Source organism: Papaver somniferum, chromosome 6, assembly GCF_003573695.1.
Source record: "Papaver somniferum cultivar HN1 chromosome 6, ASM357369v1, whole genome shotgun sequence".
Lineage (NCBI taxonomy): Eukaryota > Viridiplantae > Streptophyta > Magnoliopsida > Ranunculales > Papaveraceae > Papaver > Papaver somniferum.
The window spans coordinates 112,308,607-112,320,713 of NC_039363.1; the positions used below are offsets into that span (position 1 = coordinate 112,308,607).

Sequence of the window (12,107 nt, forward strand, 5' to 3'; positions counted from 1 at the left end):
CAGCTGAATTGACTGTCCTAGATCTGATTTTGGGAACCAATGAAATGCCGCCGTGATCGCCGACAACCCCTTTTCGATAAGAACTTGTCTGCCAATCCTCAGCCTACTGATACGGCTTCTGGCAGCTTCCTGAAGATGGTTGGTCATGCACCTTTTAATACATTAAGTTCTGCGACTAGCCAAGACAGGCTATATACAATGATGCTTTATACACATCGATTATTTTGAGTTGTTAGCTTAAAAGCGATTCTTTGTATGCATCGATTATAATCGATATTTTATAAATAGCGATTTCACCTTTTAAGACATTAAGTTCTGCGACTAACCAAGTCTCACAACTTGACTTGTCATATATGACTGCCCACCGCCTAGCTTGCGCGTGATTGGTCAGAATAATTAGGTCTTGCAGGCAAGACCCACTCAACAGTCTGCTGCATATTTTTACAAAAATACTCGAGACATCAAACATGTCACAAACTGGGGATCTTCATCAGGGTATTGGTCTGGCGGTTTACAGCGTGCGGCGTGCAACATGCCCATTATGAGAAAGTGTCAGGAAAGACGGGTAGTTAGTAGCAGCAGAGAAGTAGTGGGTGTAAACAGAACAGTCTTCCCCTCATAGTAGGGACGTGGTTTTCAATATTTTACACGATCCCACTTCTCCATCACTCAACTATCTCCACTTCCTATGAGGTCAGGGTGCGTTCAAACTATGACTTGTATAAATAGGTTTTCAACCTATTTCAAAGAACAAGTGTTATCAACACAAGTATCCAGAAAACACCAAGAACTTATAGCTTACATTCCGCAAGCAAGTTCCACATTCTGATACAAGTCATAAAACAACCACACCTTCAAATTTAACCATTCTGGTCCCAACACCTTCTTCGCTTCCCTCTCTAAGATCAACTCTTCTCCTTCATTTTGTGACTGAAGCAAGACTGGAATGACCATTTCTTGGTTTACGCCAGAATTGTACAGATTGATCTCTCGAGTCTGAAGTACTCCTGTGTAGTACATTTGTTTAGGGTTTAGATTCGTTTCTCAGTGGCACACCCAAATTTACCATTTCCAGCAGAATCAGTTTTTACCCCAAAATACAAGGCCAAACTCAGTAAAGCGCAACGGTTGTGCAATACAACTCAAGTGACGGTTAGGAGTTGGTTATTGGCTTTGCGAGCATGCCAATGAAGTGAGTAAAGGTAGAAAGGTTATTAAGTGTGTTTATAACCATATTAGAGTGTTCATAACCAACAAGAACTGTAATGACCCGTCCCTCCACCGATATTGTCCCCACTTAGCCACTGCGGTCATCCAGTTGTGTGGGGTTTTCAGCGGGCATCGCTGCGGTAATCCAGCAGAAACTTCCCGGATGGTCACCCATCCCCGGATTAATCCCGCCCGAGCGCGCTTAACTGCAAAGTTTTCTGCCAACTCTGGAGCCAATTGTGTTGAAAGGGCCTCGGTGTTAGGAAAGGACAAACCATTACTTATATTTCATTCAGCCAACCACTACCGAATATCGGGGTATTACAATACCACCACCTTAGATTGGATCCATCCTCGGCCTTCTCATAAGAAGCACCTGGACCAACCGCATCCAATATCTTCCCACCCTCGGCAGGTGATCCGTCGTGGACTCTGATACCATTTGTAATGACCCGTCCCTCCACCGATATTATCCCCACTTAGTCACTGCGGTCATCCAGCAGTGTGGTTTTTCAACGAGCATCGCTGCGGTAATCCAGCAGAAACTTCCCGGATGGTCACCCATCCCTGGATTACTCCCGCCTGAGCATGATTAACTGCAGATTTTTCTGCCAACTCTGGAGCCAATTGTGCTGAAAAGGCCTCGGTGTTAGGAAAGGACAAACCATTACTTATATTCCATTCAGCCAACCACTGACGAATGTCGAGGTATTACAAGAACAGTTGTGGCACCAATTGGCGTGACAACACAAAAGGTGGCAGTTGATGTTGGCGGTTATGGAAACTACTTGGACACTTGTCTGTCCAATGCTTGTGCAAGCGGTTGAACAGAATGTTTGTCCCTATCCTGGTAGTATAAATAATATAGGAATCAATAATGTTAGTGTTTTTCAATTGAGATAAGAACCAGTGATTGTAGAGAGTGTTAGGCATTCTTAAATATTACCCCAACATCCACATAGTAGACCCGATAGGATTAGCAGGAGGCCTAGATTTAGCATGGGTGGATGGCTTCTTTTTCGAAATTGTTCATTGGAATACTAATATGATTAACATATTAGTTCAAACTAACTCTGAATCTAAGAAATGGTTGCTAAAATGTTTCTATGGTAGTCCCTACCCATCTAACAGAAACACTGCTTGGGATTTTATTACTGAAATCTCTGAACAAGTGTTAAAGCAGTCCATGCCTTGGGTTCTCTTTGGAGATATGAATATGATCTTCATCCAGGAGGAAAAATTAGGGGGTCTGGCATTTAAGAAATCATATTGTGATTACTATCATAATGTCTTAAGTAATGCAGGTCTAATATATCTAGGTTTTAAAGGTTATGAATATACTTAGAATAATCATAGGGATGATGTGGCTAATATCCAAGAGCATTTGCAAATGTTGAGTGGAATACTCAATTCCCAAAAGCAGAGCTTTCCCGTTTAGTGGCAGTAGGTTCTGATCATAGTCCCATAGCCTTAAGTTTAGATACTAGTTTTATCAAACTTGAATATACCTTTAAACTTTATGATACATGGCAAAAGGAAAGCTCTTGTGTCCAAAATATAAAAGATACCTGGACCCATGTTATTAGGTAAAATCCAATAAATTCTCTGATATTTAATCTTCAAGCTCGAAAAACCAACTTGGATTTCTGGAAAGAAAAAAAAAACATATTTGGTTTACCTTCTAAACAAATTCAAAGAATCCTATCCCAAATAGATAATTTGAATAATTCTAGCTATGTTTATAAGAAATATGAAAAGATAAAGGAAAAACTAGCTCAACTAGAAAAACTTTATGATACCCAAGAAGGAACAGCAAAACAGCACTATAGAGATAATATGGTCCAATTAGGGGGGACACAAAGTTTTTCCATACAAAAACCTTAAAAAGAAGGAAATTGAACAACATAGAATGTCTAAAAATGAACAACAATGAAATTACTTTTAGTACATCAAAAATGCAGGAAACTCCCTCAGGTTCCTTTTTAAATCTCTTCTCAGCCACTCATGTACCTCCTCTTCCTCCTAATCCTAACATGTTTCAAAATATTCCTAATATATCCATATAGGAGAATGTTATCCTAAATTATATTCCTTCAGTTGAGGAAATTTGGTTAGTCATTAAAAAACTAAAACCTAACAAGTCTCCTGGACCTGATGGCTTTCCAGCTAATTTTTTCAAACTCAACCGGGAAACTGTAGGTGAACAAGTTACAGCTGTCATTCAACAGTTATTCAAAACAGGTGAACTTCATCCAGAATTCAACAAAACTTTTCTTTTTCTAATACCCAAAAATAGGCATCCTAAAGACCCTAATAACTTTATACCAATTGGCCTCTGCAATACCATAGAAAAGATGGAACACAAAGTGCAAGGTTATATAGGTAAAGTCTTAGCTCAATCTAGTGAAATGGTCCTTAACAAAGCAACTCTAGCAAGTATGGCCAGTTATCAGATGAGTGGCTTTATTCTTCCAAAAAAAAATGATGCTTTACAAAGGGACTTTTGGAGGGGAAAATAAACTAATTATAAAGGATATTATGCTAAATCTTATTCATGTTTATGTAGACCAATTAGCAAGGGAGGTCCAGGTTTCAAGAATGCACATAAACTTAGCTTTGATAACTAAATTATCTTGGAGACTTTTGACTGAGCCCAACGATTTTTGGGTGTCACAACTTAAACTTAAATACTTCAGGAACTGCTCATCTTTTAAAGCTAAAATCCCCTCTACTAGCTCTTGGACTTGGAAATGTATAAGTAAGGGGATTAAGTTAGAAGAACAAAACAGCATATGGGAAGTAGGAGATGAAAATAGCATTAATATTTGGTAAGAAAATTGTATTCTTAACTTGGAAGAAAACCTTAGTATCTACAAAACTGTTACTAACTCTCATTTAACACTTGTGAAGGATCTAATTGATCCGATCACCAAAAAGTGGAATTCTTCTTTAATTCTTGAATTGTTTCCAGGTCCTATTGCTAGACAAATCTGCAACATTAGAATTGCTATAGATAGTAATTTGGAAGCTATACCAGATACTCTTAGATGGCTCCTTACCAATTCAGGGAAATTCACAGTCAAATCCATGTATAACAAGTTAAATGAAAGAACAGTTAACAATTATAACCTAGGGAAGCCAGATTCTTTTTGGAAAGGTTTATGGAATTTAGATGTATCTCAAAGAATTTAAGAGTTTTACTTGGAAGTGTCTGCAAAATGATGTTTTTACCAATCTTAAGTTATCTTGATTTATGAAAGATAGAACACCTATATGTACTTTTGGATGTCTGAAACATGAATCCATAGAGCATCTCTTTCTTTACCGTTCTTATGCTAAGTCAGTTTGGGCATCAGAGCCATTCCCAGTTGATTTAAATTTTGATGGATCCACCACATTTTTAGATGTCTGTAAAGACTGGATAGGAAAGGAAAATCCAATTACCCTCATAGAAATAATCATGACAAAAATTTGGTTTATATGGAAGGTAAGATGTAATAGATCCTTTGAAAAACAACAACAAACACATACTCAATTAGCATTAGAAATACAAAGACATTTAAATTTCTGGCACAAGGATAAATACTTGACCAAACAAGTCTCAACTGGTATAGTGGAAAAACCTAGATGGACAACTCCCAGATTTTCGCAAAAGAAACTCAATTTAGATGCAGCATGGATTTCTATGAATGCACCAGCAGGTTTTTCTTTAATCTTCAGAAATGATGCAGGGAATTGCGAACAGGGCAGAGCAGAACCCATATCAGCCTCATCCCCAGAAGAAGCAGAAGCTTTAGGACATTTGCAGGCAGCTAAATGGGCAACATAGGAGGGACTATCAATTTCAGTGTGGAAGGAGACTGTAAGAACCTTTTTGACTGCTTGAATGGAAGATCGTCTCAAATTACTTGGCAGAACCAGGCGATCATGGATGAAGTAAAAAGAGAATTTAATCTTTGTCAGAATTTATTAAGTTTTTTTTATATTCCTAGATCAGCAAACAATGTAGCTGATATTCTTGCTAAGGAGGCTAAATCCTTTAGAACTCTTGTCAATTGGAGGAATGAACCTCCATCTTGTATTTTGCAAGCCTTAGTAGTAGATAAATCTAATGTTCGGGTTGGAGTCGGTAGCCCAACATTAGATGGCTCTATTATTCCTGATGTAAGGGTTACTAACTCCGTAAGTTTCATGTGTTCCAGGAGGTCCCAGGTTCGAGCCCCCAATGGCGTGATATTGCAGAAATTAACATGGAAGGTAGAGTTAGTTTTCCCCCCTTATGACACAATCTCAGATGACATCTTTTTAGTTAGGGATCGTAATGGTAACATCTATTCGATATATTTTAATATTGAAAATTGCCCCCATCCGCTTCGGCTCCTTTAGATAAGTTACCCATGAGACTCGCTGGTAGGCTAGCACAGCAACCTGTTCAATTAATGTAGTAGTATGTCATTGGAGCTTGGCTTGTTAGGCTTCCGACTAGTTTCATGTAATAATCGTTATCCAATAATATCTTAACTTTAAAAAAAAAAATCCTTTCATTTGGTATATAATCCCTATTATGTTTATTAAAGTGAATATTTCGTTTGGTTAACCACACTCCGTAAGGTGAACCAAAAATTGGCCAAGCTTTAAATTTTGGGTTTGCTCTCCTTAAAGAGGAGGGAGATATTTTGCAATGAACTCAAAACCAACTCATAGATCATAATCAACTCAATTGGGGAAAAACATAACAAAAATTGTTCTTCAAGTAAAGTCACGATATGCTAATTAATAGTGCACCAAAAATAATTTGATGCTTCAACTAATTATGTCTTTTTTTTCTCTGTTTTCTTGGTTCGCATTTAAGTTTATATTTTGATTCAAATTTTGATGCACTATAAAATCTACTCTTACTAAGTACTACTCTTGTCAAGAGCTAAACAAAGCGTGCAAGATCAGAGGAGATGGGTGTTGTAGCAGCTAGAGTTTTTCTACTTTCCATAATGTCCATCGTTGCGATGGTTTCGAAGAGCATACTTCACCCAATCCAAGCTCAAAAGGCCAATTGGAGTGAGTCTGTACCGTACGAAAAGCTTTTATGATAAAAATGACTATGAAGGTGACTCGTCTACACTTCTATTTCCATGAGACAGTGAGTGGAAAGAATCCAAGTGCTATTCCAATTGCTCAAGCTCTTACTACAAATCATTATCTTCGACATTGTTTGGAACGCTGCGAATGATAGACGACCCGTTGACGAAAGGATCTGACCCTAGCTCAAAAGTCGTGGGTCGAGCTCAAGGGATGTATGGATTTTCAGGTCAAGATGATCTATCTTTAATAGCAGTGGTAAGTTATGTTTTCACTGATGAGAAGCTTAAAAACGGGAGCAGTCTCGGTGTTGTTTCCAGTAACCCGATACTAATAAACCGCGTTCGAGAATTAGCGGTTGTTGGGGGAACTGGGTCATTTTGCTTTGCTAGTGAATTTGCACAAATTAAGACCCTTTTCTTCAATCTTACAACTGGAGATACCATTGTCGAATATAATGTAACCGTCATTCACTACTGATATTTGGAGTACTCAAACAATCAAAATTCAAAAGTAATATACGGTATATGTTAAAGCGCTATATGTTTTATGTTTTCAAGAAATTACTTGTAGCAACTCCTGTGGTATGGATCTATAATGATGCACAAACAGAGGAGTATACACAAATGTAAGGAGCATCATTTAATCTATGGATGACTCGCACTCTTATGAACCAAGAAAATCCATCCAGTCGGTCCATGAAGTACCTGCCAGGACTAATATTCTCTAAAACAAATGAGCAGGTTCTTGGACAATTGTCTAACAACGTGCAGGACTAGAACAGGGGGGCATCCTCACTTCTTTCTCTTTTAAAAATGAACAGGTTGTGGACTTGTCTTAGGAGCTGCAATCCTGAACCACGCTTCACTTCTACGACTTCGGAAAAAGAAAAAAAGTGCTTGAACCAAATCATAGACAAAGAATTTTTGTTTGTCCGACCGTGTACCTAGTTCAGACACTTAGAATTCATGATTTAAATAAACCGGAGAATCCTGCCAAGCAGCATTTCTCTAACCTGTCCTCGTCAGATTAATTTTCTCAGGTTTTGATTCATAGTTATGTGGTCTCTATAATCTTAAAGGTGGGTCAACAAAGAAAAGTTGGGTAAGCATGCAACGTGTGGAAACTAACAGTCATAAAAATTATTTTTGCCCTTCAAATACGCCATCTTCATGAGTCATCACATGACTGACTTAGCTCTTTAGAATATCTACATATACAGCCTGCTGTCTACATTTCTATAGTCACAAACAAAAAAACGAGCAATTCAGAAATCTAGAGATAAATTCTAGAATCTCAGTTATATTAGGATACTGAACAGTATTTGGTATTTTGGTTTAGTTTAAGAAAGTTGGTTTTATTAGGAAATTCTATCGGTAGATTTGTGTTAGGAAACTATTGTCAGCAGCAGTAGTATTTAAAGGGTTTTAGGCCTTGAGTTCTGTTTGTGAGAAACTCCGTATCAACTTGAGCAATATAATCTAGGTTCTACATAGATTATGGCAAAAATGAGTTGTGCAATAGTGCTAATTGTTTGGATTGCGATGGCAGCAATTGCTGAAAGCAAGTTTGAAGAGGTGAAAAACTGGAAAGATAATCTAAGTTTAGGGGAAGAAAAGATGACAAAGCTTCACTTCTACTTCCATGACATACTGAGTGGGAAGAAACCAAGTGCTATACGAATTGCACAAGGTAAAGATACTGATAAATCTCCAACTTTCTTTGGAGTTCTGATGATGGCTGATGATGCATTAACTGAAGGACCTGAGCCAACTTCGAAACTTATCGGCCGAGCACAAGGATTATATGGTTCGGCTGGACAAGACTCTTTGGGTTTGATTATGTCTATGAGTTTTGGATTCACTGAAGGTGTTTACAATGGTAGTACACTTAGCGTTTTGGGTAGGAATGCAGCTATGAAGCCGGTGCGTGAGATGCCGATTGTTGGTGGAACCGGCGTGTTTCAGTTGGCGCGTGGAAATGCTGTGGCGAGGACTCATTGGTTTGACGGCACTACTGGTGATGCCATTGTTGAGTATAATGTTACAGTTCTTCACTACTGATTTATGTAGTTTATTACTAATTATTTGTATTGGTAGCGTTTATTAATCTATGTTTGAACTGGTTAAGTTTAACCAAGTCATTGATTTTACATGAATTCATAAAAATCTCTCTATCAAAAAACTAAAGGAAATCATTTGGGGTGGGGACCTTCAATTAAGAGGCCGTTGGAAGTGGTCCGTCACTTCCTTGAAGTGGGACGCTCAGTTAAGATCGGCATTTTAAAGTCTGACCATGATGTGTAACAATATGGAGTACATGATGATGTATGACATTATTGTCGTATCAAGGGGTGGTAATAGAGGTTTACGATTCATATTTACCCTCCGACTTTGGGCGCCCTTCTCACAAACTGACAAAAAACATACATGGAAGACTAAGACGGCCGTTGTGTCATGTTTTCGGGCTCCGTTATTAGACCGACCGAACGAAGCTAGGGAGAATTTTATATATGGTGACTTTGTGTTAATGTGAAGCATGACATTTTTTTCCAATTTCATAAAAAAGATTGGATTGGATTCAACGATGAAAGGACCTCACAACCCGTCCTTGATTCTTTTCCTTCTTTAAATAGACGTAAATAAATACAATGTTGAGGACAGTTTTGTAAAATGAAAAAAACAAAAACACGGTATTGAGTTGGATGTCGTGAGATCGAATCTCGGCCACCTCCAACAAATTCAATATTTTTTTTTCTTTCTTTCTTTCTTCTTCTTCTTCTTCTTCTTCCTCCTCTCGATTTCTCCTCTCTGAACTTCTGGTGATTTTGGTTCGAGGTTGAGAAGATGATTTCGAGTTCGAGAACGCAAAGAAAGGATTGGTTTTACCTGAATTGGATGTTGCAGCAGTTAAATGTGATGAATGGAGAGTGTTTTGGTCTGTGGTAGGGTTTGAAATTGAATTGAAATCGAGAGAAAAAGGGGAGGCGATGTTAATGAAGAAACGAGAGCATTCAGAAAGAGAAATCGAGAATATGAAGAAGAGAGATCGGCTACAGATGGAGAATGGATTTGTGTTTGAATTACTTGATTTGGAAGAAGAAACCAGAGAAGAAATTGATGGTGATGTCCTCAGTTGATGAAGAAGATGAAGAGGTTTAGATGAATGTTTGAACAGGGGTTAATGGGTTCTCGAATTCAGTGATACTGATTCAACGGTGTTTGCTTGGATAGCGTTTTCATGTCCGAATTTCAGTCGATGGAGATTCATGTAACGGATAAGAGTCATTGAACAAAAAACCCTAATTTCTATTCCTCCTCATGTACCTCCTCGGAAGGTATAATTTTCATTTTTGATTTTTAATTTCAATTATTTTCTCAGATTGTTTTGTTCAATATCATTTTGTAAGAATTCATGTGTTATATATGCAAATTTCTACAGGTATTATGATTATCTACTTTTTTGTTGTTGAATCTTTTAATTTGATTGGTTGTTTGTAAATGAAACCTTAAATTGGGGATTAAAAATCTATGTTTTACAAAATTAAGATCTTATTTTTTTTATGAGTGATTGGAATTTGACAATTTTTCCAAATGATCAAGTTCTTGTTCATGTTTGACTGAACAACTCAGCTTATTTCAGGATTTTGTTGTTTTGGTTGATGACTGAGTTTATAGTTCGATACCTTGATTTATCTTGATAAGGAGTTGTGATTTTTTTTTATTATACTGATGGCTACTGTTTTATTTCATTTAGGTACTGCCTGCAATCTATTGTGGGCAAGAGTTTATGATTGGGGTTGGCTCCAAAAGTACTGGTGCTTCTCTGTATTACAAATCACAGATCCGGAATGGATCTCCACCTTGGAGGAATGTTGATAAAGATGGACACATGTATTTGTTATCGGAGAGAATTTGACTCTTTGCTGTAATGCTTTCTAGCCACAATCAGTAGGAGTTAATACACTGGTTTATTAATGGAGAATTTGTCTATCACCCTTTGGATAGTGGACTCTTAGGATAATGTGCTCATTTCAATTTTGTGCAATTTGATACATAGATTTTCTGCTCAACTCTAGTTGATTAAATATCTATTGTGTAACATGATATTGATTGGTTTGTTATTAGCCTAATTAACCTGAAGCGAATGAAAAAAGTTTATTAACTGCACTATTGCTTGGTTTGTCTATCACTCTTCTAGATTTGAATTGTTTTTACTCCATGCTAGCCTAGTTGTTCAAATGATTAAGCCTGCTTTTGAGCTATATCTGATTGTCAATAAAATTCACGAGTAGAAATGCTTTGCATCCTAGTAGTTTTTCTAATAATATGCCTTCACTATATGAGCTATGTTTGATATTTTTATAGAATTTGTGAGTTGTGAAGAGTTTTTTTTACTTGGTTTTGTATTTAAATATTTTTCAGTAGCTCATATTTCTTTTGTATGTTGCTTCTCAGAACACTAGGGAAACAACGTTCTCTTTAAGGAAGATGCCTTTGGTTAAAGCCAAGAGGTATTTGGAGGATGTCTTAGCTCACAAGCAAGCCATTCCCTTTAGACGTTTGTGTGGTGGTGTTGGTAGGACTGCTCAAGCCAAGAACCGTCACTCAAATGGAGAAGGACGTTGGCCCGCTAAGTCCGCCAAGTTCATCCTTGATCTGCTTAAAAATGCTGAGAGCAATGCTGATGTAGGCCTCTCATCTCTATTGTATTTTTACTTCATCAAGTTAGAGTTCAATGATCTGAATTGCTGCTTATTACACGATGCAGGTAAAAGGTTTGGATGTGGATTCACTTTACATTTCTCAGATCCAAGTCAACCAAGCTCAGAAGCAAAGGCGTAGGACATACCATGCTCACGGAAGAAATCAACCGTAAGTATCCTTTTAAACATGTGTTGTTTCTCTCTTTCTGGATTGTTGGATTTTTAATTTAAGATGACTGCAATGTGCATCTTTGACTCAGCTTACGTATCATCTCGTCACATCGAGTTGACCTTATCAGAGAAGGAAGAAGCAGTGAAGAAAGAGGTGAGGGTCATTGGATTATTAATAGAATTACAGTTGTTTCATTTAATAGAATCCTAGTTATACTTGTTGTATCACTACTTGCTGACGTTAATTCATTTTGTTGCAGGCTGACACTCAGTTGGCACCATGGAAGTCAAAGAAATCGCAAGTTCTTCGTAGTGGTGCCTCATCTTAAGAAGTAGATGAGTACTCTGAAATGTATTGAGTTGTCTTTGAGCCTTGATATTCTTACATTAGAAACCATTTTTGTTGCTTTTAGATATGTTCCGACTTTCAATCATATGAAGATTTTGGCGTATTCTTTTGATGTGAATCCTGTATTGGTAGAATTAGATTGGGTTTGGTAGGAATAATATGCACGGATGGAGTTGTGTTTAGGATCTAGAAATCAGGCTAACTCATCAAATTTCATTTTGGGCATGCTTAGCAGGTGTTTGACAGAATTCCTGAACCATCCATGTAGTAAAAATTTGCAAAAGGGAGGAGAAATAGCAAGCCAATGCTACCAGTTCCGTATACCGGGTGTCGGAGATTGAAATGTGGAACTTAAAGTTTCATTGAATCATAGAGTGGGTATCAATTATATTTGAAGAATCGCAAAGGGATGTATGCGTTTCGAATGATGTTTTCGGTCAAGTTTCCGCCAGAATTGTATTCTACATCTCTGAACAATTTTCAACTGAATTCAATTTAGCTTTTCAACTGTATACAATTTTAGAAATTACTTTACATCTCTTTACAAAGAAATTTGATGTATTTGTTTGAAAATCTCTTTGCTTTACAATTTCGCTT

General features: G+C 37.4%; 3 protein-coding genes across 5 annotated transcripts; all 3 read left to right on the forward strand.

The window, feature by feature from the left end:
- The first annotated feature begins 6,432 nt into the window (after positions 1-6,432).
- Positions 6,433-6,917, forward strand: LOC113291321 (dirigent protein 21-like). The gene is made up of 2 exons (XM_026540869.1): positions 6,433-6,744; positions 6,846-6,917. Exons 1-2 carry the CDS (start codon positions 6,433-6,435, stop codon positions 6,915-6,917), a joined length of 384 nt encoding a protein of 127 aa, XP_026396654.1.
- A 584-nt stretch (positions 6,918-7,501) lies between these two features.
- On the forward strand, positions 7,502-8,432 carry LOC113286056 (dirigent protein 23-like). The gene has a single exon (XM_026534774.1). It carries the CDS (start codon positions 7,785-7,787, stop codon positions 8,346-8,348), a length of 564 nt encoding a protein of 187 aa, XP_026390559.1. The 5' UTR covers positions 7,502-7,784; the 3' UTR covers positions 8,349-8,432.
- Positions 8,433-9,008: 576 nt separating this feature from the next.
- On the forward strand, positions 9,009-12,083 carry LOC113288888 (60S ribosomal protein L17-like). Of its 3 annotated transcripts, none has more exons than XR_003330750.1 (7): positions 9,010-9,622; positions 10,042-10,212; positions 10,743-10,973; positions 11,056-11,159; positions 11,251-11,315; positions 11,422-11,513; positions 11,743-12,027. XR_003330750.1 is itself a non-coding variant. In XM_026538025.1 (6 exons), exons 3-6 carry the CDS (start codon positions 10,776-10,778, stop codon positions 11,424-11,426), a joined length of 372 nt encoding a protein of 123 aa, XP_026393810.1. In that variant the 5' UTR covers positions 9,009-9,622; positions 10,042-10,212; positions 10,743-10,775; the 3' UTR covers positions 11,427-12,083. The 3 variants fall into 3 exon arrangements, 1 of the variants encoding a protein (XP_026393810.1); XR_003330751.1 differs by having other exon boundaries at positions 11,746-12,027; XM_026538025.1 differs by having other exon boundaries at positions 9,009-9,622; positions 11,422-12,083.
- The last annotated feature ends 24 nt before the right edge of the window (positions 12,084-12,107 follow it).